Genomic DNA, 16,876 nt, shown 5'->3' with positions numbered 1-16,876 from the left:
GCTTCAGTTGTGGCCTCTGTTACACTACTTATTTTCTTTTCCACTTGGATATAGAGGCAGGATTGGGAGGTACTGAAAGGAATTGCAATGGCATGAACTTGGGTTGTGTGAAATGGTTTGTCTGTCTTGAAACTAGAATTAGATGGCTCAGGGTGGGGTAAATAATTGTACTTCTTATGTAAACCAAAGGTCTTTTATTCAGTATGTTTTCCATTGTGTCTTTTTGTACACAGTTTTCATAAGCAAATAATTTTTCAGAATCTGTTGCAAATTTTCTTACCTGGAGATACTGGCAAGTAACAACACTTTCTTCTATCAACCTGATAATCCTAAGCAACTTCCTCACAAACTAGCAACAGGATGTCAACCTCCTTTGTGCACTTTTTTAACCACCACGATTTCCCACCGCAGTTGTACTGCGGCAGGTTGGCTCTCCTGCGCGAACTGCCGTCATTGTACGTCGGCTGGCGCAGTTGCCGGTGGGTGCTCGAATGGGGCAGAATGGGGATCTGCCTTTGTAAACAAGGCGTTTCCCCATTCTGACAAAGGACATGAAAGAGATCTACTGTTCCCAGTGATCGGGAACACTGATCTCTGTCATGTCCCAGGTAGCCCATCCCCCCCTACAGTTAGAACACGCGGAGGCAAGGACCTTCAAACTATGGCCCTCCAGCTGTTGCAGAACTACACATCCCATGAGGCATTGTAAAACTCTGACATTCACAGACATGACTAGGCATAATGGGAATTGTAGTTCCTGAACAACTGGAGGGCCATAGTTTGAAGACCCATGCGCTGAGGGAACACATTTAACTGCTTGTTCGCCCCCTAGGGTTAACCCCATCCCTGCCAGTGTCATTTTTACATTGATCAGTGCATTTTTATAGCACTGATCAATGTAATAATGTCACTGGTCCTCAAAGTGTCATTTGGGGTCAGATTTGTCTGCCACAATGTCGCAGTCCCGCTAAAAATCGCAGATCGCCGCCATAACCAGTAGAAACAATAAAAAGTCCCTAAATTTATGCCATAGTTTGTAGACACGATAACTTTTGCGCAAACCAATCAAATATACACCTATTGCGCTTTTTTTTTTTACCAGAAATATGTAGAAGAATATATATCGGCCTAAACTGATGAATACATTTGTGTTTTTTCTTTTTTTATATATATATATATATATATATATATATATATATATATATATATATATATAAATATATATAAATTTTTTTATTTTGGATTTGTATTATAGCAGAAATTGTCGCTCTTTGTTTATACTGCATAAAAAAAAACGCCAAGGTGATCAAATATCACCAAAAGAAGCTTTATTTGTGGGGAAAAAAAGGATGTCAATTTTGTTTAGGTACAGTGTCACACGCTCGCGCAATTGTCAATTAAAGCAATGCAGTGCCGTATCGCAAATAATGGCTTGGTCATTAAGGGGACAAATCCTTACGGTCCTTAAGTAGCTAATCAGCTGTTGGGCTGCCTCTTAGGTACTAAGGACTACTAAATAGATAGAAGAAGCTTGCATTGAAGACTGACAAAGCTGCTGCTAACAGAGGCAGTGCTTTGTGTTGGCATCCTGTAGTAGGAAGTGTTGTTACTGCCTGAATCTCTAGGTAAGCAACTTTGAAACAGATTCATAAAACTAACGTTGCTCAAAGGGTAACTCCATTTTCGAGGGGAAAAAAATAATAATATTATAGCATTTACAATTGCGACAGAAGTCATATTGTAATTGAATGTTGTTAAAAATGGCCTTTACTTTTCAATCTGCAGCACTGTAAATTTCTGTAAAATGCAATGCCAATATGGCAACCTGGAGGCGTTCTGCACAGAGCACCCCCCAGAAATGTCATTTTCTGCTTGTGTGATTGGCTTAATGATTTTCCCAGAAGTCTGTACTAAGATACAAATCAGATTTTGAGCTTCCCTTGCAACAAGAATGTCATTTTTGGTGAGATACTCCCAAAGGCAAACCATGTCAAAAGGAACGCAGACCCTGTAATTTCCCTCATTAGAACCCTGCTGCACATGGACAGAGACAAAGAAACAGCTATTTCTTCCGAATAACAAAAGGTAGGACTCTAAAAATCCCTGCAATGTACATAGAGCTCCAGGAGGGGATTTTTTTTTTTTTCTCAACAAAAGTGGAGTTACTCTTTTAAGAAAACTGTATACGTTTAGGCATGTTAACCATACTGGAAAAAAAAATCAAAAAACAATTATATATATATATATGGTTTACATCAGGGGTTTTCAACAAGTGGGCCACAGGCTGCATGTGGTCCAACACAAAATTGTAAACTTACCGCTATAAGTGTGGCCCAGTGATGTCTGGAGGCATGGCGGGATGCCGTGTTTGGCATAGCACCCGCGGCAGTGGCCAGACAAGCCAGGCCCGGGCACGTCTGGAGGGATGGCGGGGATGCCTTGTTTGGCATATCACTGGAGGCGCATGCAGGGTCTCCCGCTAGTGTCAGGTAGGTAAGTGCCGTAAGGCCCGATCTTGGGGATTGCTAGGGTGGGCGATGCCGCCCCCCACCGCCTCTACCACTGACACTGTGCCCGGACGTCTCCCATGACTGCACTGTACACAGCACGATCTTCTCCCCACACAGCACATAGTTGAAATCCGATCCCCTTACCTATTATTTTTTTAATTCTAGCATGGCTTCCACATCGTCGCAAAAGAAAACAGAACCCAAAAAAAGAAAAGTTGGGGATGAAGGAAGATTGTTCAAGGAAAATTGGACAGATAACGCCTTTTTTGTCGATGCAAATACTAAGGCACTCTGCTTAATTTGTAGGGAATTTGTGGCAGTTTTCAAAGACTACAATTTGAAAAGGCATTAAATGCAAAAACATGCCGCCAATTTCGAGGCGTATCAAGGAATGTGTCGTAAGGACAAAATAGGTTCGTTTATCAAAAACAGTGTCAAATAACGCACTAGTTTTATGTTGCCCTCTTTTAATTTTATTATAAAAATATCATAAAAAAAAGTGAGGTTTTACTACTCGGGTGCATTATCTATATCGGTGATCGTTACCTTAGCGAACTGCCTGACCTTTTCTGCTAGTCAGCTATCCTTATTGTTGGTGTATTTTGTGTGTTGCCCAAGACATTTCCTCATCTTCCAATGTGACCCAGAAAGGGCAAAAGGTTGGACCACCCTGGTTTACATAGACCAAACAAGAAAAAACTCAGTAACGCTGCAGTTGCCGTTTGGGCTGTGCTAGCCATTTGTCTGCCTTTTGAACGTGAGCTCTGATAGAAGATCTAAAATGTATGGAGCTGTGAATCATGTCCTAATGGTGCCCATGCAAGGGCCCCGTCTCCCTAGCATTGGTTGCAACAGCTGAGTAAGGATTTGGCTTTAGAGGTCAGTAATTTATTCTAACTGTAGTGTTGGCTACTGCATGCCGAGATTTTCCAATTTTTGGGTATGAGAAAAAGGAATGAGACTGGTATATCATGAGCCTCATACAGCTACTTGCTGCTTGAGAACAGGTAGCCATCCCGCCGCTTGTCACTTTCTGTGAGAAATCTGCAATCTGTAAGTAGCTTATAATTTGTCACTAAGATCCTAACCTACCTTTAAATTGTATTTTGAACCCCATTTTTTTGCAGATGACTACGCTGTGTTCTAAGATTGCTTCTCATGACCATGTACATGAAGAGCTTATTTGCCAGTTATTTGGGTGCTGGGAAAGATTATTAAAAAGCATCTGAGACAAACTATTTCAACTAGAGCACAGCCAATTGGCTTTTAAAGTTTTTTTATTTTTCAAGCTATGTGGAATTTATAAAATATGGAAGCTGATTGGTTGCATGGGCAATGACACCAGTTTGGATAGAACTTGCTTAGACCCCTTTTTTTTTTTTTTTTTTTAACCCCCCTTTACATTTGGACAGTAGTGCTTTTCCTCTTTTTATTTTCATTTTTTGCTGTGTGTTACATGCAGTTGCAGGTTAAAACCATTTAAATGGTCATTATGTTTAATGCTATAACAAAGTTAGATGAAAATTGATCAAGAAATATGTGGACTACTGTTGCCTGGCTTTGATGCTGATGTTTTTGCATCAGGTTTAAGTCATTGACTTGTGAAGTTATGCTTTAGGGCTGTATAAAAGACACAACTAATGCAGCTCTGTAATTATTAATACATAATGCTTAAACACAAGTAGTGTAAGTGCCTGAATTTGACCTGGTTTCAGCCTCTTGCAGTCTCTGTATAGCTGGGCGTGAGAGGAAGAAAGAAGTATAAGGAGCCAATCCGTTTTACGTGCTGACAAGAAGCACACTGATGGGAAGGGAAAGCAGTGATGAGCTCATCGCTGTGCTGCTTCTCCTTCCACTTTCCAGTCAGAATAGGGCAAGTCCAGGATGACGTGGTTTGAATGATTCTGGCCATCCGACAGAGGATATCTAGTAGGAGCAAAGTACTGCAAAAAAAAAAAAAAATCACTGGATTAATGGTGAATATTGCAGATTTTGTTTTAGCTTTTATTAGGCTATTTTTTTTTTTTTTTGCTGGAATTCTGCTTTAAAGTTGCCTTTTTAAAGCGTTCACATTTTGGAAGCAGGACTTAGTAATCATCCAGATCTGTTGCTATATCTCCTCCCGTAGTGTGGCATCTAGGTAATTTTCCCATTTTGCAACACACCTGTATGTGTGGGGAGTCCCAGAGGGAGCGAGAGTAGAACCTTGGCATGCAATAGTGAAATTAGGGCTGGGCTGTGAAGGTTCTTATCCCATTTCATTTCAGACTATGTAAAAGTTCCATAGGAGGAAATTAATGAAGCAAATTGTGAGCTATAATTCTTTGGAGAGCGAAATATTTTCTTATTGAGAACAGTGCATTTTTCTGGGAAAGTGTTAACATCATTGACGAAAATATTTTCGTAAATTTTCGCCGCTACGTGTTTTCAACGACGAAAACTAAACGAAAATTAATTTTGAATTAAGTCAACGGTCGAAAACTATGACAAAAATCTATTTCAGTTAAAACCAACAAACTATTTCTGTTAAAGCCCCGCCCCCTGACGAGCAGTATTGGCTGAAAGTCCCGTGGTGAATTTTCCCTCCCAGCAAGGTAGCAGTGCTTAGCACTGTGTAAAATAACCTTCCCAGACCGTCCATTTCTCTGCCCTGAGCACTCTCTTACTCCCATTTACTTTCTCGTCCCCACACTTAAAGTGGAAGTCCATGCAAAAACTAAAATCCCTGCATTTATAGATACCAGGGATCTAACACTAACCTCTCAATCCCAATAAAGAATAAATGAGTATACATACCTTTTTGGAAGCTGATCTGACCCAATCCCCAGCAGCAGAAGTTCTGCAGAGGACACAGCCGACAACAGCTATGAAATGAATGGGAAGTGACGTCACCCATAGAGTTTTACTATAGGGATTCCGTTGTCGTCCTTCTCCTCTGCACCCGCCTCTACAGTGAAGCTGCCACTAACAGCTCAGCGTGGTATCCGGTCGGAGCGGGTCAGATTGGCTTCCAAAAGGGTATGTATACTCATTTTTTCTTTACAGGGATAGAGAGGCTAGTGTTAGATCCCTGGTGTCTATAGATGCAGGGATTTTAGTTTTTGCATGGACTTCCACTTTAAATAATGCATTACTATTAACTAAACCCATTCGATTTTAGTCGACTAAAATACGAATAAAACAATTCAGATGACATTTTAATCCGAAGACTAGGACTAAAACTAAATTGAAACTTGATGTCAATTTTTTAAGGCAAGTTACAGCAACAGTTTTTTTTTTTTTAAATGTGTAAAGCACAAGCTCTAATCATAAAAGGGTAAGTTTACCTTATCAGAAAAATCTGTAAGGTGAACTTACACTGGACCCCCTCCCTACCCCCCCACCCCCCCCCCACCCCGGTCCAGCTGGCCTGGAGTCCAGCGATCACCTGCTCTGACAAATCGGGCCTCACCGGTCTCGGGTTCAGAAATCCCCTCGGCTTAATCTCCTAAAGGTACGTATAGAAGGCATTCTAGTCGGTGCTGTCACATGGGCCGACCAATCAGAACCCACGTAGCCCGTCCTGTCAACGCTGGAGAAGGGGAGAGATTCCTGGACCAGTAAAGTGGCTATACAATGTGTCAGAACGGGAGATCGCAGGACCGGCTGCGATGGGGAGGGTGTCCAGTGTAAGTTTGTCCCAACCCCTGTAACTGCCACGTTAGCTGGACAGCTTGCTCTGCGTGTAAATGTGGAAAAAAAAAATCCTGTAAAACAATTGCAGGCATTAACCACGTGCAGTTACCCAAGCACAATATTTTTGCTATAGCCGTCCTTTACTACTTCATGTTCTCATAAAAGCGTTAAACTTTTTTTTTTTTTTTTTTTTTTTTTTGTTCAAATAGGTTTTTAATAAAATGTTTTGAGGTTTACAAAAAAATAAAGAGAATCCTAAAAACCAAAAGAAAATAAGATACTCTAAAGAGACATAAATACAAAGAATAGAGCCGGCAACTCCAAACGTCCTTGTTGCTTCTTTATTTTGATGCATAAAAAAAGTGAGTAAAATATACAGGGGCTCACATGTTCCAGCTTACAAACCTTGATCACAGCACAATTTTCAAGTTAAAAGATACTCTAAAGAGACAGTAGCCATACATTCCCGCTGCAATCTAGCCGAAAGCAGTGTCCACAAACAGTATGATGTTGTACAGTAAATATAGTTCAGAAATGGGAATATAAACATTTATGGTAATTTTAGCATATAATGTGCAATAACTTTCATTTTCCTTTTGTTTTGAAGAATGATACCAGCAGTCCCCTTTTGATCACGCCACCTCCTGTTGAAGGTCTTTGGTCTGTTCGGGTAAGTCTTCCTCAGATAACATGCTCTACTGACGTTTTATGTACTGTACTGAAGAGATTGACCCTCACTATTAGGCTCGATTCACACCTATGCATGTTGCTTTTGAGCGTTTTTGGAGTTTTTTTTGTCATGCTTGCCACATTTTGAGCAGCGTTTTTGTAGCGTTTTTACAGCGTTTTTGCGGCGTTTTGTGTTTTTTTTTTTTACAGTTTAAAAAAAAAAACGCTGCAAAAACGGTGCACATGCGTTTTTGATGCTGGTCCATTGAATTGTATTACATGCAAAAGCTGCATTTTGCATGAAAAAAAGTCCCTGACCCTTTCCAAAAATGCAGAGGTACAAAAAGGCATTGATGTGAACATGTTCCATAGGAACCCATGTTAAAAAATTCCCATGCATTTCTGCAAAATGCATCAAAAAACGCGCTAGTGTGAATGGAGCCTTAGTCTATGTGATCATTGTCTCTTGTACAAGGTGATAGGAAATTTAACTTTTTAAGTTGTCACAGGAGCAGCTGTCTATGAGGGGGATATCAATTTAAAGCGGTCTTTTACTTCCTGTTGTGTCTCTGGGACAGGAAGTGAAAAGAAACAGGATGTATACGGTAGAAAATAGAAAGAACTGATGGTCATAGACCTAACTATCTCAAGAATGGCCCTACATACTTTAACATTTTCTGTTTTTTGGATTTACAATTTTTTATTGAGTCTGCAAATGATCTTTTACAATAAGTAAAAGCTTGCAACGCAGAATTGCTTTGTTCCACTCTAGATGTACTACTTCAGCCACTCAGTCAGTGTCAGCTTTTATGACGGTTTATTTCAAGCACGCTTATCTGTAGAAGAGAAGTGTAAAGCATGTAAAATTGTTTAGCAGTAACAGTTTAAGACCTCAACTCCTTTCCTTTCTTCTCCTACAGACAAAAGAGCTTGTGTTTTAAAATAAATGGAGCTACTGTATATTAAAAAGACTTTGGTTATAAAAAAAAAAAAAAAATCAGAGGAAAGAATACGTGCAAACGTGACGGCAACATTCAGTTGACTAACCAATCAATTATCGTTTTCTCTTCTCTGTACAATGAAACGGTTACCATGCTGTCACAAGGATTTCTGTGACTGGCATAAGTAAGCAGTTACCGTTCAACAACAATTTGGTCTGACCACAGTTTACTTGCAAAACAATGGCTGTGAGCCACACAGAAGATTCTTGGCCAAAGCAAGCAACAGTTGGCACTGACAGCTTGTCATTTAAACAAACAAGAGAAGGCGGCATTTCTGAATTGGTGAAGGAGATGGCTTGTACCCGTGGGCAGTAATGCAACAGAATGTGTAATCATTAGTTTGCTTGTTTGCAGACATGCAAGTCTGGTATGGTGTTCAGAAAAGCGTAGATAATTGGTCCATATAAGTAGTAATGGTAATATATATGTTACTTTTAGAGCTGCACCTTTGTGTGGAAGAGTAGAGCTTTCCTACAACATAATCTAGATCTATCACAGAAACATTCTATTTAGAGGTCGACCGATATATCGGCCGATATTTGGCTTTTTTTACTTAATCGGCATTGGCCGATTGTGCTGGTAAAAAAAGCCGATTATACCTTCAGCGGGACTTGCAAATGACTTCTGTAATAGAAGTCAATGCAAGTTTTCTGAAGTTATCTTCTCTCCTCCTCTGGGCAGCCTGCCAAGTCTGATAAGAAGATACATTGTATCTCTTTCAGGTTCTTTTATCAATAGACTGAACTCCATGGAGAAGTTCTCAGTTTAACCCTTTAAAGACTAAATCTTTTCTGACACTTGTTGCTTACAAGTAAAAATCCTGTATTTTCTGCTAGAAAATCACTTAGAACCCCCAAACATTATATATATTTTTTTCTAGCAGAGACCCTAGGGAATAAAATAGCGGTTGTTGCAATATTTTATGTCACACGGTATTTGCGCGGTATTTTTTTTGAAAAAATACAGTAATGAAATAAAAAAAAAAAAAGCAGTAAAGTTAGCCCATTTTTTTTCGTCCAAAAGTTTTGATTACCTGTTTTTGTGTATTTAATATTTAAGATAGTTATTTTTTTTTAAATCTAAATTATACATACAAGTGAACTGATTGGAGGTTTGTTTTGTTTAATAAATGTTTAAATATAAAACATTTTCTGTATCACCTTTTACTTAAGGCTGCTTTCACACTGGAGCGGGCATGCGTTGACGGTAAAACGTTGTTAGTTTTAGCGGCGCTTTACCGTCATTTTAGCGGCGCTATTCGGCTGCTAGCGGGGCGCTTATAACCCAGCTAGCGGCCGAAGAAGGGGTTAAATGCGCCCCTGAACTGCTGCTGCCGAAACGCTTTGCAGGCGCTTTGGCAGCGGTGCGCATTCATTTCAATGGGCAGGAGTGGTGGAGGAGCGGTATACACCGCTCCAAAGATGCTGCTTGCAGGACTTTTTTAACATCCTGCCAGCGCATCGTCTCAGTGTGAAAGCACTCGAGCTATCACATAGACTGCAAGGGAGCCGTTTTACAGGTGCTATTTTTAGCCCAAAAGCGCCTGAAAAACGCCCCAGTGTGAAAGGGGTCTAACTGTAAAATTTTATGCGATGAAGGGAAAAAAAAAAGAAATCGGCCTAATATATCGGCCCAAAATCGGCATCATATATCGGCCATCGGCCACCGCGATTTCTAAATATCGGCTTTGGCATCGGCCAGAGAAAAACCCATATCGGTCGACCTCTAATTCTAATATTGTAGTCATTTATTCCTGCCTGCATACAGTTGTTTCAGGCTTGTTGGTCATCTTTAGTATACTAAACCAGTGGTTTTGCATGTACAGTTAACTAAGGGGCATAAAGATATGATGTACTGTATATGGCTCTGCCCATTAGCATAGAATGAGGAATAAACCTCTTCTTTTTGAAATATGTGATTGAAGAGCAACGTATAGATTACAATGTAGATCCTATTTTAAACAGGCTTTACCAGTGCTTAGAACTGGTTCAGGGGCACGCTAGTTTTATTTTTGGTCCGCCACACAATAACCTGTTTGGTTATACTTTTTCAGATTAAAACAGTTATGGTTGCTTTAGCAATTGCGATTTGTAGGTGTGGCTGCACTTCATGCATTTCATATATCTTTCCTATTTTATGGATATAGTGAAGTGAACAACATACTGTATATAGAATCTGATGATAATCTCTGCATCTCATTATTACCAAGATAATGCAGAACTGAATAATTCATCAATGAATATTGGTACTCTGGGATCAAGCCTGAAAATTTAAATCTAGCTGAAGAACTGTATTAAAAGAAAACAATTGCATTATATTTACCTAAATGTAGTTATCTTTGCCTAGTGTAATCATTTTAAAGTGTTTGAAAACCTCAGACGTGATATATGAACAAAGCATATCCCTCTGTAGTGTGTACTTGTCTCAATCCAGAGCACTAAGTGTCATTACTGTCTGGTGCCTCATTTCTCTTTTATCAGCATGAGTCACTTCTGACAAGTTTTCCTGACACCAAGAGAAAAATGGTGACAGGGAAGGGCACAGCTTGTGATTGACAGCTGCAGCTCTGTTCCTGTTAGCTGTGTGAAGGAAGGTGTGTCCCTTCCCTCCAATCAGTTCTCAGAGCTCTCCTCATTGATGTATTGTCAGCTCTCTGCCCCCTGCTTTTCAGTGCTGAGATCCTGTGTAATTTTGGCACTTTGAATGGATGTAAGGGAAAGACAGCTGTAGATAAACAGGTACAACTTACGTAGGGTAATTTGTTTAATCTCTGTGTATCACATGAGGCCAGTCACTTCTGGGTAAGGGTTTACAACCACTGTAAAGCATAGCTTTGGCTTGCAAAAAAAGTTGTCTCCCACATTCTTTCCCAGACCCCCACTCTCTCTACCTGTCTTCAGCACAAGTAAGTCACCATCACATACTTTAGATGGACGATTACCCAGATCGGACAGGCCACAGTGACTGGGTTCATCTCATGCATATTTTGCAAAATTGAGACATACTCAGGTGTACTCATTATTTGGTTTTCCAATCAGTAGCACATGCCCCAGGTCAGGGTAGAATGTGAAGTTCTGGAATATGTAAATAGGGTCTGAGTTGTATTAAAGGGATGGGTAGAGGAGGGTAGACTAGGTCAAATTATTTAAAATCACACTATACTTTAAGAGGAAATTTGTAATGGATTTGGGTCAGTGGGTCAGTTATTTATGTATGCACGTATTTGTTATATAGAAAAAAATTTCCCTAGAGAAAAAGTATATACAAATCCACTGTGATCTCCCTTTTAAGAATAGCTTCTTATCCCTTTTTTTGCCGTATTTATTTTACTTACCAGACAGAAGAGAAAGCCAAGTTTGATGGAATTTTTGATAGCTTATTACCAGTGAATGGTTTACTATCTGGAGACAAAGTGAAGCCGGTACTGATTAACTCCAAGCTACCTCTGGACATACTAGGACGGGTAAGAGCACTGTTGCTTTTGTTTATGCCACATCCCAGTTAAGTAAAAGCTCAACATAAGACACAAAATATATAAATAGAAAATATGTTTTTCTGTGACTTGTTTTTGAATACTCTGCTTGAAAGGAAAATGAAAGGGTAACTTAAACGATATTTAATTGCACCAATTTTTGCTTACATTGGGATAATTGTCTTCCTTGCCTTGCTCAGGTGATAAAGCTTGGGCCTGGCAATTGGCTACTCAGGCCTGAGCATGGCATCCTGGGGGAAGATGGCATGGTCCTCCCATAACTGGAAAAACTGAGGGGAAGGTGGGTGGGTGGTGGGGTTGTTCTTAAAAGATAACCTGTCATTTTGCCCTGAATGGAGATTTCCCTCCACTACCTGTCCCGAGGACACACCAGAAAGTAAGAAGAAATCTTCCCAAGCTGATAGGAAATTTCATTTTAGACAGTTGTCACGGGCACAGATGTGCCCATTAGAAGATTTCCCCTATATTCCTGCTCCAGTGACAACTGCAAAATGTTGGATTTCTCGTTTCCTGTCCCTGTAGATCCTCTACATTTAGGATAAATAGGATAAGCCTTGGCTAGAAATTGTTTTTTACAATTGTTCACTTTCAAACAGTGAATGAGACTTCCCTCTGTTGATTTAGCAATATAAATGTTCATCATTTGTTGCTCATGAAGAAAATACACTTCCTACTTTGTAGTCCCCCAAGTTAGAGACAAACTCTTAGGTTATTTCAGTGTATTTCTTGTGAACCTTGCTTATGAATCATGTGTCCTTTTGTAAGGTTCCTGATTTGAAGCCACTGTTGACTAATACATACTGTACATACAGTAAGTCAGGCTTGTTGCATGAGATGTGCAGGCTAGCATAGAACTTTATAAAGGATCTGTATCTTCTCTAGGCAGTATTCTATGTTGTATTTCAGCAGCTGTTCTAAATAGTGACATACTCTTTAATTAATGATTTCAGAGTTTAACAAAGGGAAAGACATCTGTACATAAAATGATCTGTAAATAAAATAATTGATCAAATAAGGTAGAATCCAGGCACATCACCATATTTTCTTCACTCGTGGCATTTACCATACACGGAGTGAATGTGTGATAATTGGTGAATATTTAGTAGGGGTATCTTTGGGTGGTTGCAGTAAACCTTTTTTCAAAGCACAGGGAGTAGAACAGTATTATTTACAACACATTCCTCTGACTGTCCTTTTTAATGTGATCATTTTTTTTCTGTTCAAATATGATGCACATGTCTCTTTGAAAATATGCACCTAATAACATATGGCACAAAGTTATTAATGTAGACGTACAGCCAGTACTTCTCTTGTGGAACACAGGAGTGAAGATTGTTCTGCACTCCTGTGACCTGTTTTCAGCAGATAGCAGGCTGGTCCAGGCTGGGGCAAGATCTGATAAAGTCAGGATCCGCCCATGACCCTGGACTGCCACCTGGCTCGGCTCTCAAGGAGCCGCTGAGAGCCTGAGCCAGCTGCTCCCGCCCCCTCCACAGCCCAGCACCCCAGGTAGCGCAAGGGTGCAGAGCAGAGAGTGGTGACTGACAGTCACCAGCTCTCTGCTCATGGAGCTCTGAGAACCGAACAGTCAGTGGTCTTTGATCGCTTGGTTCTCAGCATTAGAGCCAGCGGGGGACATGCAAAGAAAATAAAAAACAGCATTTTTTCCTTGAACATGATTGGATGATAGAAATCAGCAGAGCTTTTTTTTTCATTTCAGATCTTTCCCTCAGATCTACAGAGACTGCACTTGTAGTGCACAGTGGATTTGCCTTTAGTAAATCAACCCCACAGTGTATGAACTGGAACTATCTATTTTTTTCTATAACTTCTTTTATTTAGCATTTTAAGAATAATGGAAAAAAAATATATATTTTTAGATATTTTTCGAAGATGTACATGAGTGTATAAACATCCAAGTGGCAGGGATGGATAACCTCACAATTAGCAAGTACAGGCAGGTCACAAACACATTTGAGGTAGATGAGGTTGCTCGCTAGGTGGTATCTGCATAAGGTAAGTAGGTCTGCGAGTGGCCTGCGGGTGCACGTGGGTCTGCGACTGTTCTGCGAGTGCACGTAGGTCTGCGAGTGCACGTAGTTCTGCGACAGTTCTGCGACTGTTCTGCGAGTGCACGTAGGTCTGTGAGTACCTGTGTATTGTCTTGTTGTGTACCTGTGTATTGTCTTGAGTATTAGTGTCAGGAAGCTAGCTGTTAGGTAATTTGGACAGGGTATAATCTAGAATCCTCACTAAATTTAATAGGTACGATGCCCGGCGGGTGTGGAGAGGCGACTCTTTGTACATCTTGCTGCATGTATGCATTCCTTGATCATCCGTTCGAGGGCGAATACTGCTGTGCAAAATGTAAGCACATTGTTTCCCTGGAAGCCCAGGTTCTGAATCTGGGGAAGCAACTGTCAGCACTGAGAAGTCCCTCCATACTAAAGGAGACCCAGGAACGTACACGGCAGGGGCCAGCACAGAGGCGGGTAGAGACAAAGAAGTGCAGGCACTAGCAAAGAGTAGATGGGTGACCATCAGGAAGGGTAGAGGGGGAAGTGCCAGGGAGGCCGATCCAGGACTGGAGCATCCCAATAAGTACGCTCCATTGAGTGACATTGGTGAAACCAGTCAGGGACCAGCACTGCTGGAGCTGAGGGCCTCTCCTAGCTGCTGGGGGAAGAACTCCTCCAGTGAGAGTGGGGGGGGGGGGGGGGGCAGCGAAGGGAAAGGAAAGACAGATTCTGGTGGTAGATGTGGGGAAAAAGACTGCGCTAAATTAGAACACAAGCTGCTAACACTCAAACATACAAAGTTCAAAGTGAATAATATAATAATAGTGTAGCGCTACTAAAAAGTGAAAATAAATCACAAAAAATAGAAAATAAATAACACATCTAAAAAGAAACCAAAAAACAATATAAATTGGCTATGCTGAATATAACCCAGTGGGGTGTGAGAAAGAATGTCCACAGAAAATCTTAAATGGTATATTCCTCTGGTGAGCATAATCCCAATCGTGAGATAATCAGTGTAAGGCTAGTCTAGTCAACAACAGCGGAACTCAAGATATAAATGGGTACTCTTACCAGCTGTGATGGACCCCAAATGCCATACGACAGAGGGATCAGACAGGCTTGGGTCTGACCCCAAAGCACCTTCTCCCCATGTTGATGGGGACAAGGGCCTCATTCCCACAACCCTTGCCCAGTGGTTGTGGGGGTATGCAGGCTGGGGGCTTATCGGAATCTGGAAGCCCCCTTTAACAAGGGGACCCCAAATCCGGCCTCCCCCTGTGTGAATTGGTAATGGGGTACATTGTACCCCTACCATTTCACAAAAAAGCATCAAAAGTGGTAAAAAAGACAGGAGACAGATTAGGACAAGTCCTTTATTAAAAAAATAAAAAAAATTAAAATGTCCAGTAATGTCCATTCATCTTCTTCTATCACGCCGCCGACCAGCTGAAAAAAAGCCGCAACGCCCCTGTGGCGTCAGAGGGGGGCGGGGTCACCTGTTTATGTCACCGGGTGGCCCCGCCCTCAGTTATAAAAGAGCTGTCACGTAGAAGACGCGTCAGTCGGTGGGAGCCTCCCATGGAGGCGGATCGGTTGCGGCTTTTTTTTTTCCTTTCTTTTTCGGCTCGTCAGCGGCGTGATAGAAGAAGATGAATGGACATCGCTGGACGTTTTTATTTTTTAATAAAGGACTTGTCCCAAGCTGTCTCTTGTCTTTTTTTTACCATTTATGATGCTTTTTTTGTGAAATGGTAGGGGTACGATGTACCCCATTACCAATTCACACGGGGTTGAGGCGGGATCTGGGGGTCCCCTTGTTAAAGTGGGCTTCCAGTTTCCGATAAGCCCCCCGCCAGCATACCCCCACAACCACTGGGCAAGGGTTGTAGGGATAAGGCCCCTGTCCCCATCAACATGGGGACAAGGTGCTTTGGGGTCAGACCCCAAAGCACCTTCCCCATGTAGAGGGCACGTGGCCTGGTACGGTTCAGGAGGGGGGAGCGCGCTCTCGCCCCCCCTTCTTTTCCTGCGGCTTGCCAGGTTGCGTGCCCGGATAAGGGTCTGGTATGGATTTTGGGGGGACCCCTACGCCAATTTTTTTTCAATTTGGCGCAGGGTTCCCCTTAATTTCCATATCGAACCTTGAAGGGCCTGGTCCGGATTTTAGAGAGACCCCCACACACTTTTTTTTTTTTAATTTTGGTTCGGGTTTCCCCTTAATATTCATACCAGACCCCAAGGGCCTGGTATTGGACTGGGGGGGGGGGCAATGCCATTTTTTTTCAATGAGTTTTATCTATATTGCCGAGACCCAACAATACATTGTAGCCGCGATCAGTTTTGAATGACAATTTTTCCTTTAGAAATGTCATTTTGCTGTGGTACTGTTCTAAGCACGGGAAAAATGCGCCACTTTACGGGCATACTATAGACACCCCCAGGCACAATATTTAAAGGACTATTTCATTTTTATTGTTTCACTTTAAGCATTAAAAAAAAATCACTGCAAATTTTTTTTGCATTGATACATGTCCCCTGAGGCAGGACACCGGTCCCCAAACACTTTTTATGACAATAACTTGCATATAAGCCTTTAAAATTAGCACTTTTGATTTTTTTTTTTTTTTTTTTTTTTTATGTTAGTGTCCCATAGACTTTAACGGTGTTCCGGCAGCTTTCGAATTTTCCGCGAACACAGCATATTATTCGCTGTTCGGGGAACATCTGATGTTCGAGTCGAACTTCGGGGTCATCTGTGTATTCTGACCAGTGTAATGACTTAAAGCCCAAGCCCTTGACGGGCCTAAACAGGTTTACATGAGTCAATCATTTTTTTTTTCTGCCAAAATGCTGCTGCCAGGAAAAAGGTGCTTAGGAGAGCTGGCCAAATGCCCTGTGTGCATGGGGCCTAAAGCTCGATATGCAGATGTAAAGTTGTCAGTTTGGTAGTAACAGGTTTTAAGAAATTGTTTCTCTTTGTAATTTGAGGAAGCTACAACATCTTCCATGGTTTTAATCATATTAGCTTTGTTATAGTGGTTGTAAAGGCAGAAGTTTTTTTATCTTATGCATTACAATAAAAAGCCTTCTGTGTGCAGCAGCACCCCTAACACTTACCTGAGGTCCCTCTGTCCAGCTGTGTCCACCAGTGTCTCAGCCATCCTCCTGATTGGCTAAGACACAGCAGCAGCGCCATTGGCTGCCGCTGCTGTCAATAAATAAAAAGGAGGGTTGGAAATTTAGATGAGGTGTGTATGAAGAGGTTCAACAGTAAAACAATGTAACATGGTTGTGTTTGTCTAAAACACACAGCAGTAGCATGCAGCATTGAGTACGTAAAATATAGTCAACACGCAAAAAGCATGTTGCAAACTATAAACATGTAAATATAGACTTATAATGGCATTGTTAAAAAGGTAATCCTCCAAGAGATGGAATCTTTAAAACCCAAGGTTTGGTCCTGAAAGCAAAACATGATGCATCTGTTTAAGCCCGATGTGTTTCATG

At 41.2% G+C, this 16,876-nt stretch overlaps 1 protein-coding gene across 4 annotated transcripts in view; it reads left to right on the top strand.

The window, feature by feature from the left end:
- The window catches only part of EPS15L1 (epidermal growth factor receptor pathway substrate 15 like 1), a 327,178-nt gene that overhangs the window by 65,878 nt on the left and 244,424 nt on the right, over positions 1 to 16,876 (top strand). For all 4 annotated transcript variants that reach the window (XM_073592681.1, XM_073592671.1, XM_073592690.1 and 1 more), the window contains exons 6-7: positions 6,793 to 6,855; positions 11,193 to 11,318. In XM_073592681.1, the coding sequence (XP_073448782.1) occupies positions 6,793 to 6,855; positions 11,193 to 11,318 (189 nt within the window). The remainder of the gene's footprint in view (positions 1 to 6,792; positions 6,856 to 11,192; positions 11,319 to 16,876) is intronic.

This window comes from Aquarana catesbeiana, linkage group LG01 (genome assembly GCF_042186555.1).
Source record: "Aquarana catesbeiana isolate 2022-GZ linkage group LG01, ASM4218655v1, whole genome shotgun sequence".
NCBI lineage: Eukaryota > Metazoa > Chordata > Amphibia > Anura > Ranidae > Aquarana > Aquarana catesbeiana.
This window is presented reverse-complemented; position numbering and strand designations above follow the sequence as displayed.